Source organism: Macrobrachium nipponense, chromosome 33 (genome assembly GCF_015104395.2).
Source record: "Macrobrachium nipponense isolate FS-2020 chromosome 33, ASM1510439v2, whole genome shotgun sequence".
Classification (NCBI taxonomy): domain Eukaryota; kingdom Metazoa; phylum Arthropoda; class Malacostraca; order Decapoda; family Palaemonidae; genus Macrobrachium; species Macrobrachium nipponense.
The window spans coordinates 19981094-19997809 of record NC_087219.1 but is presented as its reverse complement, the minus strand read 5'-3'; the positions used below and the strand labels follow the sequence as shown (position 1 = coordinate 19997809).

The window sequence follows — 16716 nt, the reverse complement described above, 5'->3', positions numbered from 1 at the left end:
TACGTGAAGAACCAACATAAATACCAAGACATCTTGAGCATTCAAATTTATATATAATATTGGACTTCACGAAATCCTGTCATTTGTCCTTGTAATTAAAAAACCCTCCAATTTTTTGTGGATTCATGGGAATGAGATTAAGTTTTAAAAAACCAAATTCCTTTTCAATAATACTTTTGACTTTCAAACGCAAACATTTGGAGGAGAATTTTCTTATTAATTGTCCTGGGAATTTTAAGCCACTTTTTTTTAGAAGATATGTTGACGATAATTTTGCCTTATTTAAATTTTCGTGGCAACGGCAGCTTTTTTTAGATTATGTAAATGAAGCCCTTGGATATAAAAATAACTAGAGATGACCACCATTTCAACACAATTGTTTTTAGGAAGAATACCTTCACTGGGCTCGGGAACAACTTTTTAAGCTCGTGTTTCCGTAATTTTAAGATTAATGCTATATCTACTTTGGTTTTTAGGGCTCTTCGGTACACATCTGATTGGCTCTCCTTCCATCTTGAAGTCGATCTTCTTTTAGAATATTTTGTAAAGAAATCGTTTCCCAAAAAGCTGGTTTTTAACATTATTAGTAAATTGCTAGCGAAGTATCTGTCAGCACCCACCCTTAATTTTAATGTACCTAGGTTAACCACGTATGGACCGATCCCATTTATTCATTCAGATAGTTTACGTTTGAAAGTCAAAAATATTATTGAAAAGGAATTTGGTTTTTTAAAACTTAATCTCATTCCCATGAATCCACACAAATTAGAGGGTTTTTTAATTACAAGGACAAATGACAGGATTTCGTGAAGTCCAATATTATATATAAATTTGAATGCTCAAGATGCCTTGGTATTTATGTTGTTTCTTCACGTAGGCTGTTACAAGTCCGGTATTATAGCCATTTGGGATTAAGTTACAGAACTGGGTCCAGAATCTCTAATCCCGAGTTCTCTAATACAAGAACACATGCAAAGAGTTGTAAAATTACTATCGACAAGAAACATTTCTCTATTATTGGCACCACAAAGCAAACTACCTCTCCGACTACCCTTGAGTCATTGTTTATTAAGCATCTATCACCTTGTTTAAACTCCAACACCACGTCATCTCCTCTCTCTCTCTGGCGTGAGGTTTACGTTGTGTGCAGACCTTACCGTTTTTAGTCACTCAGCTCTTTCTTTCTTCATGGATAGGTAGTTTTCTCATTCTCTAATTTAACGTTCTGGGTATATTTTAATTTTTATTGTAATCTTAAAGTTTATTATAATTGTGAATTTCAAATGCAGACTGATGATGTGTTGGTGACAACATGAAACGTTTCTTAATAAAACACGTGTACATGAATGTCGTCTGATTGGACACCTCTTCCTTTATAGATAAACATATATATGCGCTGTATATATATCTATACATACATACATTATGTACACACACACACATATATATATATAAATGTAACGCCAGATAACTCACAATCAATATATATAATTTAGAGGCGTCTCAGGCCAGAGCTAGGAATACATGTCTACCGGAAGAAGCGTAAATTACGCAGAATAAATCATAAATATTCGAAATACTATTTCTATAAGAAGAAGCAGAATCATAGCAAACTACAAATGACGGCAGTTATTTCGTACAACGACAAAAATACAACGTCACTTGACTTACGAAAAGTTGCAAGACACTTTTCTTTTTTTAATAGGCTGTTGAGTAATCCAAAGACAAAGGAGGTGACTTCACCTTCGTGAATTCTAAAGGTTTAAAAGGTCGGTAAATGTTAGCTTTCAAAGCAGCGTAATCCCACTTCATGCACTGTTTCTACAAAGAGTTAAGTCAGGTGAAACTCTTGCTCTACTAGATACAAGGCACAATTACATACACACACGTATAAATACACACATTTCCTTCTACACTGGATGGCTCCTGCGGAAGGTCAAAACAGATCACTACCACATTCATACGCTAATTGCTGAATCATGGATGAATCACCTATGTAGAAGACTTCCACAACAAGAACAGCTTCATATAACCACATATAATGCTCGTTAGCAGCTTGTCCAAACCCTCTGCTTACAATACTATAGTAGATTCACATCAGCCGTGCATTTGATGTCTAGGCCATTTCCCTTACGACGCTCCTGAATGGCTTTTGATAAGCCAATTACAGGGCTGGAAACTCTCAGTCTCCCGAGAGAGTTCACATAGGCAGGATGTATGCTCCACCTCTCCTGAGGGATACGTCTTTCAAAAGTAGTCTCAGGAGAGGCGGAACATGCATCCTACCTATGTGAACTCTCTCGAGAGACTGAGCGTTTCCAGCCCCATGACTGGCTTATCAACAGCCAATCAGGAGTGTCGTAAGGGACTGGCCTAGACATCAGATGCACGGTTGATGTGAATCTACTATAGTCTCTACAGTTTGTCTTCTCTATCACCAATCGTTTAGTTTATGAATATCTTCAATCACACAAATGAAACAAAAGAAGTGGGATCCTTTCATTCATGTCCTTATCAGGCTACTGTACCTGAAGCGTTACAAGCTCATCCCAGCCTGTAAGTTACAGTTTTTACAGCATTCTAATTCGCATGCCTACATGCTCAGCGTTCATGATCTCTGTAACAACATGCTATTAGGTAGATAGATCAGTCGTTCAGTTACATGGAGATACAGCATAAGTGGAAAATTCACGAAGATTACAGTTCCTGTCATCAAGATGTTAATATATATCCATCTCCAGACAAGCGTACGACTGGATCGAAGGATTTGTTATTCACTGGGAGGCAAATAATGTCCAAAAGTTGGACAGCTAAAGGCAGGCAGACACCAAAGAGGACTAGAATAAAAATAAGGGGCAGAAGTTAATGCAGCAATGCACCTGGAGCCAAAGAATGACGTCAATGCGGAAGAAAAGAGGACGTCATCACGAGCCTTAGTGACGTATCTTTCTTTCAGGCAGGTAAATGCATTCTATACCTTTCTCTCCTTTTTCCATTGTCCAGCGGCGTCTGGCAACTTACAAGTGTTTCAGAGGTCGTGGCTACGAATAAAGAAACAGGCTGAAATTATACAAAGGATATTTTTTGTCTCATTTGGTTTTAGTTGTATCTTAGTTAAATGTAGTTCATACAATGAATTTATAGTCGTAAGATTAATTCTAACTTTGTATACAACTCGTATTTGCAAGAGGTCGCCTACGAAAAGTATGTTACCATACTAAGCCTATAAGATCATATCATGATTCCTCACTACCAATGATTTATTTAACCCACGTAGTTCTCACGAGAGAGAGAGAGAGAGAGAGAGAGAGAGAGAGAGAGAGAAAGCTTTAGCACCCATCTCTCACGTGAATACCAGCGTAACTCCACACCCCCAGTTCTAGAGAAATGTTAAAGATCAAGCAGCATGTTCAGAGTTACTTGGTAACATGTGTGTGTGTCGCCATTCATATCTTTTCTAATCCTGCTATTTCCAGCCTTGCTTTTATTTTCTTAGCTTCAATCGCTTGCTCTAGAAAGCCGGACGCATTCGTAATGAGCCTCCAATGAAGGCTCAAGTTTTGCTCGTTCGTGCATCGTTAAGATACCCGACGTTGTCGGGATTCGTAGAATCGACACTTAATATATATACTGTGTCGTAACGAGCAATTTTCTCTCGCATTCAGTGGGGTTAATATGACGTCTAGAAGTAAGAGATTTTTGTATTATCATTGTTATTTTATATGTATATATATATATATGTATATATGAATAATTATCACATCACCGTGATTCATATAGATTATTCGAGCTACAAATGTCCTTTAGTATCTGATTCGCTCTACCTCGTAATTGATAATCAATGAAAAAATTCCCCTTCGGTTTACATAAATGAAAATATACCAATTCCGAGGTAGAGCGAATTAGATAATAAAGGACATTTGTAGCTCGAATATATATATATATATATATATATATATATATATATATATATATATATATATATATATATATATGCAGTGATAGAAAGAAAGAGAGAGAGAGAGAGAGAGAGAGAGAGAGAGAGAGAGAGAGAGAAGGCACAGCCGTTATGGCTCATTTGGTGCAGTATATGTAGAAGTTTCAATGCGCTGCTGATGAGCCCTCTATGTACATGTATGAGGTAGGTATTTGTTATGTGAAACGCCTTTTAAATGTTTCTTTCTAGTTTCTTATTGAATTTCATTACGGTTGCAATTACCTTCATGTCGTGACGCCAGTTTTAGTGACCATAAATCAATGATTCAAGTATCTCAGGTTGTGGAGGTTAATACAAAGTGATCTCATCCACGACTCAGCTGGCAAAGTACGAAAGGGGCGGTGACCTTTGCGTTGTTTACTCTTGGGGGCCACCCGCTGTTAAAGGAAATGATATAGTGTCGCAAAAGAAAACAAAGGAGAATAAGTGAGGTCATGCCAACGACCTTTGGGGCATGATGTCACTTGTTTTGAGGTTCTGGCAACAACATAGATAAATGTCGGTTCTAAAAAAAGTGTCCTGTATACTGCACCCAGAAAGCCTTGCATATAATCAGGAGAGTCTGCGTGAACATAAATTCATACAAGAGTAGATAGATACCCAATACTTACAAACGTGCGTTCAAGCGCGCGCGGACACACACACATATATGTAATCAAATGTGTGTTATGTACATATACATACATACACACATATATAATATATATGATTTTACATTCCATTTTAGGAGATGGCTCCAGAACGTGTGCCCTTACAAAATCTCAGTAACCCATTTTTGGGGTGCGGATGCAAGCCTTACACTCACAGTAGCCCTAGCAACGAGCTACACCACAGTCGACCAACTACCAGGTATACACAATTCACTGCCCCGCATCAAGAAGGATCACAAAGAGATTCCATTGTAATTAGTCTTAATTAAACCTTCCGTCTCGCTCGGGATCGAACCCGAGACGTCATATATGAATTGCAACCAGGTATTGACCTTTCTCGCAATTGCCAGTGAGGATTTCGTGCAATTATCGTTAATGAGGGATTCGTGCTCACCTGAGGTGAGAGAGTCCGAGGAAGCCAGGTGTGTGCTAAGTTCAGGAGACCGAGATCAATACAGGTACGAGACGGGTTCGTCCGTTCGTGTCTCCATACTTGTTTTGTTTTGTTTGTTTGTATGGTGTTTTGACGTTGCATTGACCAGTGGTTATTCAGCAACGGGACCGACGGCTTTACGTGACTTCCGAACCACGTCGAGAGTGAACTTCTATCACCAGAAATACACATCTCTCACACCTCGATGGAATGCCCGAGAATCGAATTCGCTGCCAGCGAGGTGGCAGGCCAAGGCCATACCGATCACGCCACTGAGGCGCTTCGTGTCTCCATACTGAAATACACCTGCCATTTCCAAAAGCGCCTGGGTTTGTATGATGGAGTAGAAAATACAATTTAGGCCAATGGCCAACCTCTGGGACCTATGTTGACGTCATTGAAGGCAAAAAGGCTATAAAGTTATAATAGGACGAAAACCTCAAAGCAGTTGCGCTTTGAAACTATTGTTAGCAGGGGGTGGAAAGTAAGATGGAGGAGAATATGAAGGGAGGCACAGTAAAGAGAACAAAGGGGTTGCAGTTAGGGGGCGAAGGGACCCTGCAGGGAGCCTCAAGTAACGCTTACATTCGCATCAGTATGAAAAAACATATATTTATTAATTTGTGTCATATATTACGGAAACACCGAAATCACGATTTTATATAAAACATGGATTTGCCTTTTTAGAGATCAGTATTATAAGAATATTGCCAAAGAGTCATAGCAAGAATAAACTATTGTCATAATGGTTACGCACATGAAACATAAAATCAACATGACTATTCACAGAATAAATATAATTTCGTAACGTTAAATAAGAAGAAATACATCATTGTGCCATAATGCATCTCAAAGGAAATACTATATTTATGCCGTGGCATCTCTTCTTATCAGTTTTATCTGCTTGTTTTGCTGTGCGTCTCCCGAGAAGTTCACTAATGGTGTTTACAGTCTCTCTCTCTCCATCTCGTCTCTTCTATGCATCTCCAGAATCTCTCTCTTTTCTGTCTGTCTCTTTAATGATTTGCACATTCGCTAAATCTGCGCGTTTTTGTATTCTGAGACATTTGCGTGAGAAGTTGGAAAGTAAAGATAAAATCTGCATGGTATGCATGGACTTAAAAAGAGACCCAATGACAGATTCAGTAAAAAGGCGAATTTGAGGACTCACAGCTGCACAAACACAATAAAAGTATTTTACGATAAAGACTATGTGGGCGGGAAAGCGACTGGTTTTGCATAGAAGTGGGTCTAAGACAAGCTCGCGTTGCCTTGATACTTGTTTTATTATCTTTATGGATGAGTGATGGGAGAAAGGTCAGTGAAAAAGGTCAGTGGATGTGGGTGCTATTGCCAGCAGATTATTGCAGAAATATACTGCCCGGGAAACGTGAAATGAAACTGCAGAAACTATAGTCTGTTTTTTTCCATCTGTCCACCAGCGTGTGGTGTTTGCGTATGGTAACACTGCGTCCCGGGCTTTAGATAGTTACATTCAGCTTACATTCAACAATAATAATAACCTTATTTCGAATATTAACGGTGTAATTCGCATACTGTTAATTATTAAAACACTTTTCAGTTGCAAATGTACACCCAGATATCCTTTTATTTACCTAAAACTTACACATAGCGTAACTATTTAAAGCCCGGGACGCAGTGTTACCATGCGAAAACACCACAGGCGGATGGACAAATGGAAAAAAAAAACAGAGTATAGTTAAGAGTCTGCAAGTGACTGCGAAATGAGAAAGTCAAGGATAAACATGAGCCAGACGGAACCAAGAAGATGGAGCAATGAGTGATACCACAGACACTGGAAGAATGGAACTGGTTCATCTGCATATGTATTTGGAAGTCAATAAAATGAATGACAGTGTTACTGTGTAAGGGAAGAGTTGACTCACAAAACAGGTGTAACAAAGAAGGTATATAGCAGAGCGTGTGTGCGGATGACTGGGAAGCGCCTTTTAGTCTATGGAAACCAAAGGTAGGAATGTCTGAAAGGTTGATGAGCCATCTCTCCCTTATGGAAGCGAAGTATATTGAATGCCAGTGGAAACAAAGTTTTAAACTGTCGAGAGTAACAAATGAGCCAAAAAATAACTAAAAAGGCGAGAAACCTCGAGAGGGGTACAAATGATGAAAAGGTTACGTCAGGAGGAAGAACTGATCCGATTGTTATTGAATGATTTGGTCATGTCTCTAAGCAGTGTCCAGAATATATGATATTACGTGCAAGAAAGAGATCAGTGGTGCAATACGCCTAAGTAAGGGTGGGTGGGATAAGGATTGGTTTTGATACGCTGTGGCTATAATTCAAGATATATATATATATATATATATATATATATATATATATATATATATATATATATATATGTGTGTGTGTGTGTGTGTATGTGTGTGTGTGTGTGTGTATACATATATGTAATGTTTACACACACATATATCCAATACAGCACAAAGGAACACGTACTTGACAATATCCTTAAATCCATGATAGAAAGGTAAGTGAAAAAGGGACTTAGAACAAGTACTTCCGTAGCGGTATAAATTCTACATTCAGTGTGAACGCGAAAATGTAGAGTATACTACGAAAGAACTTGTTCCGAGTCCCTGTTTCGCTTACCTTTTCTACCGTGGACTTAAGAATACATATTATACGTCACATGTACAGGGCATCTTAATATTGCTGCTTGAAGATGAATTTTCTTATAATAATAATTATACATATCACCTCCAATCATAATTTACTTCTGGTAAGCGCTAACAACCTGCTCCAAATACAGACAGTTCTTTCAGAAACTTGCTCAAATGGTCTTCCATGATCTCAATGAGACTATTTAAACTTGAAACCTTCTTATGTTTATTTTGGCCGCATTTCTAGAGCGTTAAATATCAGACGTATGCCTACCAAAGCCTTTGTATGATATTTTAGCGAAAGGTGATCTAGGATTAAAAAAAAAAAAAAAAAGGGATTTTCGACTGAACTGGAACTTAGACCTTGGGTCGGTTTTAAATGACGTCTGATCTTAATTAAAGTAAAACCGACCAGTAGATTTGAATATTCAATGAAAGGTTACCTACGGGTCATAAACATTCCCCGTCACTCGCGTATATTTATCCTGGGTATATTGATAAAAGCCTTAAGAAGCCTTTTGAAGTATCGGCGCGAAAATCCGTGGAAAGTTTTAAACGGAAATCCATGGAACCAAGTCGGTCACGACTGAGAAAGATCCGGGTTGAACCAGATCCCACCGGGTCATGCCTGCTGTCGTGTATGCAACCTATTGATTGCCCCTCTTAATTATTTGCAGTTTACAACAACGACCGTCTAGCCCTAGCGGGAAACTGCCGTTGGAAGTCCACCTTTCGAATAAACAGCTGCTGCCACGCTATTCCACGTCCTGGTTTACCTAACGGTCATTGTGTCAAGTTGAAAATCAAAGTGCGTCGTCATCCGGGAGATAATGCAACCCGGATATAACGGTCTGACTTCAGGTAAATACTCCTGGTAGGAAGGCTTTGGTTCACCTATGAGAAAAAAAAGGTGAGCAATGCAAGAAGGTGCTTGATACCGTTATAGGCTACAACACACATGTGATGACTGTTTTTTTTATTAAGCCACTTACCTGTAATAGTACTCAGTTCGTCTGTATGAGCCATCACATAACGCAATCTCTCTCTTTTTCTCCACGAAAAGTTCTCCTTCAGTACAGGAGTATAACCATCCCCTGGACCAGCAGTGAAAGGAATAGCCAGGCAGGGGGACACACACACACAGAAAGGCCAACCCTCAGCACCGATATTTGTCGATCTCCCAGGCAAATTAGTACTAAGGCGGTTGTACGAGGGGCCTCGATACACTCCCATACACAGGAGGGAACTCTTCCACATCAATACACTGCACTGGGTGGATGATGAAGGAGCAAACGTGGCTTCTCTGGCCTAGTCAGCTCCGCAAGTCAGTGGAATCGTTCAGGCGCCAGGAAAACTTGAAAAATAAAATCTTTATTCCTCTCTCAGCGCAGTCAGTCTATCGATTCGTTCTTTCTTTTTTCTTTATATTCCGCAGAATTTTCCTTTTGTAACGCAATGTCGTGACAGTCCACCGTCCACCATGATGGGATCAGCCACTTTCGTGAGACATGACGTTAGTTTGGCCTGTTTCGATACACAGATACAATTGCAGCGCCAGCGAGTATAGTACATGTGGCCTGTTGCTTTTACATTGCGTCTGTTATATATATATATATATATATTATATATATCTATATATATTATATATAATTAATATATAATATATAATATATATAGAAAATTGGCCGAACGAATACTGCTCTTTTTGGTCACGTTAGTGAAAATAAAAACCAGACAGAAGTGATTAGGCCTATAGCAGTTTAATGTAGTAACAAGAAGTAATAACGTGGCACTACAGTTAGTTTCGAAAATAAAGTCAATATAAGCTTAGGCCTATATATGTCAATGATCTTATTCTGCACAAGAGGATCGCAGGTCTAAAAGAGAAACAAAAAAAATTGTTACAAGTGATTCTTATTAACGTCTCTCGCCCTTACTTTGTTAATCTGGTTCCTGGGTTATTCCAGAAACCTGTTTCTTATCTGAGGTCTGAACTTAGGCCTATTCTCGTAGCCTTGACATTAGTTATAAGCTTTTTATTCCGTTGTTTTTTTTTTTAAATCGTGTTTTCTTTGAGATATTATTATTTTGTTTATGCTATATGTCTTGGAATACTTTTGAATACAGGAGAAAGATCTAGAACTTATTAATTTAATTTGCCCATGTATAAGTCTATATATACATATAGATTACACACACACACACACACACACATATATATATATATATAATATATATATATATATATATACCACACACGTATTTACATGTACTGTGCACCCATCCTCTCGTCGAAAATAAACCTTAATATATTTTGTGTTAGAAGGAGAGGTGAGTAGAAGGAAATGGTGATATGATACAAACAGAAATCCGGACATGACGTCACTTGTTTTGATGTCTGACAACACCATAGATAATGTCGGTTTCTCTTAAGTGTCTTGTATATTATGATAAGGAATTTATTATGTCAATAGGATTGTGTGTGGCTCTGTAGACCGTACACACACGCATATTTATATATACATATATATATATATATATATAATTATATGCATTATATGCGTATATATATATACAGTACAGTATATATACGTAGTGTTTCTATATATATATATATATATATATATATATATTATTACATATATATATTTACATAAAATATGAATATACATGTATATATACTATACGTATATATGCAGTACACACATATATAATATATCCATACTGTATGTATATATATATATATATATATATATATATATATATATATATATAACACGCCTACCGGTAATGAACTATACTTTTCAACTTGTGGGATGAGGCTGCTAGCCCCATGCATCTCCAACCTTTGCTGCGAACCACTATAGTTGACTATCGACCAGTAACAGCCAATAGAAAATAAGATAAAAATTACCCAGGTAATTCCTAAATCGACAACTTGATTCAAACGGCATCAGTTGCCAAATTTCCTTTTCCTGGTAGTTTCCGTCACCCGAACTCCGGTATGTCTATGAACTTCATAACAGCTTATAATAGTTTTCTCAGTACTGTTCAGATAATAAACTTTACCTTTCCAAACCTCTTGTGCTGTTTCCTTGGCTGATTTCGTGAACCAGTTTTCAACAGAAGTTGCTAAATTTTACCAAGGAGAACTGCCTCAATTTTTTTTGAACTCATTAGCTTTTATTCACCACAAAGGTTGTGATGTTCCTTCCAGTGTCGATGTGCGGGCATAGATAGATGAACAGATCTTCTTCCCAGATTAATCAGTAGTCGGGGTCGCTGATTTTCCACGAGCCCTTTACAACGGCTCATTTCGTAATTGGCGACAGTTGGAGGCGAGGAAATATGGATTGAGGCAGATTTCGTTTCTATGCAGCCCGTTGGCCTTGACCCACTGTTTAGACTAGATATGGCAATGCAGCGGGTAAAGGGGAGAATGATTGATTTATCGACTCCAGTGGCGTCAAAACAAAATGAAATAACTTCGCGGGTAAAAATAAAGGAAATAACTGAATAGTGACTTTTTTTTTTATCTCAAGTATACATGGATGGCATCTAAAGGCGTAATCGTTCAGTTTTTCAGCAAGTGAAGAACTGCAGTTCAACATCAATACATAACTTCCATAAAGGAGTGTTAGCTCAAATATCACGTTATACATTCCTACCTTAGCTTCCGCAGTCAAAGAGGTACTCTTACCAAGGTCTTGGGCACACACACTGCTACTTTTCTTGTTTCGCCTAATCTGCTTGTTTGTTTGTTTGTTTGTATGGTATTTTTCCGTTGCATGGAACCAACGGGACCACCGGTTTTACGTGACTTCTGAACCACGTCGAGAGTGAACTTCTATCACCAATAATACACATCTCTCACCTTTCAATGGAATGTCCGAGAATCGAACTTGCGGGCACAGAGGTGGCAGGCCAACACCATACCGACCACCCCACTGAGGCACTCTCGCCGTATCTGTGATTCTCATTTTATCTGATCTTAACTATATTTGTTAGATTATTTACTCCAAGAAGTTTATATCAATAACCAACTATCATTCTTCAACCATCTGTGATAACGTCAATGGCTTCATCTTTTTGGTTTCTAATTCCCTCGGTACCTTACTCTGCAACATTTTCTCTAAATTTCTCATCTTTCAAAAAATTGCCATATTCATTCACTAGTTTTGCAGCTTCTCTTCATTATCCCTAAGCAGCAGTGTGTCACCTGCAAACTTTATTATTCTAAATACAACTGACCACTCATTTTCTTACATCACTAACTTCTTTAATACCTCCATCTATAGAAATATTGAACAGATACGAAGATAAAATGCACACTTGACTTGCATACCAAACCGGACACTCTCCTGCCTACTTATCTGAATGTGCGAGGAGAGTTGTTGGAAGAACTTTTAATTGCTTTCAGTTATTTTTCATCTGTCCTATTTCTTCTCAGCACCCACCCCATTACCTCTCTAGTTCTTCTGTCACCGGCTCTTTTTGGGGCGAGGAATAAAAGAGGAAAATGCGCTGGAATATTCATATTTTAGTCACTGAATGATAGAGGAACCAGTTTTGAAAAATGACATTAGAGTAGCTGCTTCTTATATCACACACACACACACACACACACACACACACACACACACATATATATATATATAATATATATATATATATATTATATACGTAAACATATAAATTTATTTATATATATGTATACGTATATATATATGTATATATATATATATATACATACATATATACACATAAATAGATGAATATATATAGTGTGTTGATTATACACACACACATATATAGATAATAATAAATAAATAAATAAATATATATATATATATATATATATATATATATATATATATAGTGTGTGTGTATGATCAACAAACTTTCACAATAGTTAACAGGTAACATGTACAGTAACTGGATAAAAAAAAAAAAAAAAGATCACAGCCGAAACGTAAGATGGAAAGAATAAAATCTAGGTAAAAACCAAGAGCAGAAGAGGAAGGAACAGCCTCCGCTTTCAGGGACATATACGCAACATCCCGAGCGTTACTGAAGACATGTCAAAGGCGGTGCCAAGAACATGATTGCTTCAGGAAGCACCATTCGGTTTGGCAATGTCTAAAGTGGGAGTAATGGCGGTTTACCTATAAATAAATGCCTCAAGGAGGTTATCGGCCAGTATGTGTCTTGCGTACATATGTATGCATATATATACATACATAGGCACGCACATATTATATATATATTATATATATATATATATATATATATATATATATATATATATATATATATCTGTATATATAAAATAAAGGTAATGCCATGGAGGAAAATTAAAAGACGAGAAATGCCGAAATCTTTCGGTCTACACGACCCTTTACTTTATCAAGTTATTCAGCTGTTATATAATATATTAATATTATTATATATATAATATATATATATATATATAATATATATATATATATATATGGAAGCACAATGAACACATGAGCACGGCGTTTTTCACTGAATAAATTTCTTACTCATATATATATATAATATAATATAATATATTATATATATATATATATATATACTTATTATATATATATATATATATATATATATATATATACTTATATATATAATATAGTAGGTATATATATATATATATATATAATATATATATATATATATATATATATATATATATATACTCTCTTACCTGCTACGATATCTTAATTGCCAGGTACCTATCGCATTGATTAAAGCAACAGAGAGACTATTGACGTTTAATGAAAGGGTCTTCTAAGAATCCGCAGCTCCGCGGCTTCCAAGAATTATATCATGACTTTCAGTCAGTGAAACGGAACTCCACAATCTCTAAGGTTTTATATCTCAAAAGCAAGATGAAAAAGTTCGGGTCCACGCGAAATATCTTATCTTCCTCTTCAAGCACAATCACTCATCTTATCGAAATTTAAGTAGCACTCGATGAAGACTGAGAAACTAAGGTGATACAGCCCTTGTATTCATTTAATTTCAGTCGAGGCTGGGAACAACTTTATTAATTAATACAGAATAGAATCATGGGTTCTCTCAAATAAATAATAAATGACTCATAACCTAGACTCATGTTAACTGCATCCTATGGTCTCTTCGTTTTACTGATTTTACAGATATGAATTTGGTCGGTGTCCTCGGGAGCTTCTTGATTGTTTGCCTCCTCATTCTCCTCTTTGCTCCCCTTCATACACTAGAGACCACAGATACTGTGTAGAATGAAGTCACGAACTCAAGGTTCAGTCACCCACAGTAACTAGCTGATTTTCGAGAAGTCTCGCCCGTCTCGGTGTCTTTAAATATTAAAAAATGGATACATTCAAAATGATCCCCTTCTCGTAAAGTGCACCGGAATCACTGAGTTCAACTTATTACTAAGCCCAGCAAATAAACAGCAAAAGGTCATTACTCTCTTCGGAAGCAATCAATAGCAGAATCGCAGCGCGGACTTTGTAACCGAATCACCCTACAGACCGTAGAGGACTCCTGCTAACGGTAACTTGGGTCACAATGAGACAACAAGCCCAACTTGACCACAGATTCTGATCGGCGAATGAGCAGTGCTAGGTCTCTCCAGTTGAGTTGATGCCAGTCGCCGCTGGATCGTTAAGATTCCTCAAGCATAACAACTTCTACAGACCTATGAGACTAGTGAGAGTGGACTGGGTCACAACGCGGAGCAAGAAGCCAGCTGAGTCTATGTAAAGACATAAATAATTCCGCTTACGGTTCCCGAGAGTGCATATCTTCTGAAAGATCTCTTCTTCTTGGGTGCGTCATGCAATCAATAGAGAGAGAGAGAGAGAGAGAGAGAGAGAGAGAGAGAGAGAGAGAAAACTCATCTCTCCTAGATCTCAAAACTGGAGGGAACCGGTTAGGATTGAAATGTCACGGAGTGGAAAAGAAAGGTTTATTTATGTTTTTTAATGAATTCAATATCCGAGTGAAATTCAAACTGTTTTCTTCTTGTAGAAGAAAACCAGTTTTGACCGAAATGCAAAACTATGTGGCTGATGTATGGCTCCTACAATATCAAGGACAGTTTTTTGCTGAAATTCTGGCATAAAACTGTTTTATTCCTTAAATACTGTCTCTGTAAGGGGCAGTTTTTAATGACGTTTTAACAGCATGTATTATTCAGCTACTGGCATGTCAACAAAACCCATTATTGATTGATACATATTCAAAACTGTTTGACTAACAGTCATTTTCAAAACTGTTAGACTGATATTGATTTTCAAAACTGTAAGACTAACATTCATTTTCAAACTGTTAGACCTATAATCATCTTCAAAACTGTTAGTCACATAAGCATTCTTAAAAACAGTTACACCTATAACCATTTTTAAAACCGTTAGGCCTATCTCGTTCTTAAAACTGTCAGATCTATGTTCATTTTCATAACAGTTCCAAGACTCCAATAGGACATCCTGAGAGATAGAAATTTCAAGTGGAAAGTGAAACTCAGTAATATTCTGCTCCTGAAATACTAAGAAAGTAAAACCAGGTTGTCAAAGGACAGAATTTGCGCACAAATAATATAAAATCATCTTTTGCAATCGTAAACAAAACGTGTTTTTGTTCCTTGCTGCATTTGTAAAGAAATAAAATAAAATATCAAATCTTGGTTTCTAAAACCTATTTAACAATTTAAAGTAACCGAATTCATCATACTCTTAAAACATTAACCTTGGAATCTTAAACGAAAAGTTCTTAACGTAACTTGTTGCATTTGTGTTACAAAAAAAAAAAAAAAACTCACGAATTTTGGCTTTAAAAACTAATATTATCATTTAAACGAACTGAAGCATTGTTACTAGTAAGACACTGACCTGGGAACTTCGTGAACGGAAATGTACCAGAAGAGATTGATCAGACCTTGGGAGCGTAGAGTTGCACACCCTACCTACGACACTGCTGAGTACACACTGAGGCCTGTCACTCGAAGTTCAGTGTAGTCACAGTGACTAATCAGAAGCGAGTTATAGTATAGTTACCACACGTACTACGAGCCAGGGTACGTTTGACATTTCATTATTTGGGTGTCGCTGTGTTTTCTCCTACTTGCTATAATTTTAAAAGTCCATTTTTTTTTCTCTCTCTCTCTCTCTCGCCGACTCTCTAAGGCCCGTGCTCGATCCCGTGCGAGGGTGGAGGGGCACTCTGGGATTGTTCCAGTTGAAAACTAATTGTGAATGAGTTGATTTAAGAAGTGAGTTAGGCATTTAATGGCCAGTCGATTGTTGTGGGTCGTAGCTAAGGGTGGGGACAGGTGTTTCTTCCTTTGTTTCGCTCTCTCTCTATGAAGCAAGAGGTCGTGGATGATGAATGCTTCATTCATGTATGTGTGTGTATATATATACATGTATATATCACACACACACACACACACACACACATATATATATATATATAGAGAGAGAGAAGAGACAGAGAGAGAGAGAGAGAGAGAGAGAGAGACCTTACCTTACCTTACTTTACAGACCTTACATCTAGTTCGGGTTGCCCCAGGTCCCTCAGTGTGAGGCACCTCTAATGTCTACCAGAGAGTTGCTAGTACATCTTCCGGTATATTCTGCATCTTCCAATCTTGGATGGTCTGGGATGCAGTTTAGATAAATGTCGAGCTTATTCTTCAACACATCTACGCTCACTCCTGTTATATTCCTCAGAAGAGCTGGCAACGCATTGAATAGACGCTGCATTATCGATGCTGGTGCGTAGTGGATTAATGTATTAATTTCCTGTGTGCTTTCCTTAATTTTCCTGGTTTAGTTTTGGGCACTATTAATCTACCTCTGCTTGCTCTTTCTGATATTTTTTAGCTCCATGATGTTTTCGGCTATTCCTTCTATCTGTTTCCATGCCTGAATTATCATGTAGCGTTCTCTTCTCCTTTCTAGACTGTATAATTTTAAGGATTGTAG

The 16716-nt window shown here is 37.3% G+C and overlaps 1 protein-coding gene across 5 annotated transcripts in view; it reads right to left on the bottom strand.

Annotated features, from left to right (window-relative positions):
- LOC135203002 (glutathione S-transferase-like) overlaps positions 1 to 15779 on the bottom strand; it is a 46684-nt gene extending 30905 nt beyond the window's left edge. The window contains exons 1-2 of one of the 5 annotated variants that reach the window (XM_064232554.1): positions 15622 to 15774; positions 2880 to 3041 (exon numbers count right to left, since the gene is read on the bottom strand). Coding sequence is in view for 3 of the 5 variants with exons in the window: in XM_064232550.1 (XP_064088620.1) it covers positions 8716 to 8980 (265 nt within the window). In the remaining 2 variants the exon portion in view is untranslated. Of the gene's footprint in view, positions 1 to 2879; positions 3061 to 8715; positions 9043 to 15621 lie in introns of those variants that run through there. The other 4 variants (XM_064232551.1, XM_064232552.1, XM_064232553.1 and 1 more) reach the window with 4 other exon arrangements.
- Positions 15780 to 16716: the final 937 nt, after the last annotated feature.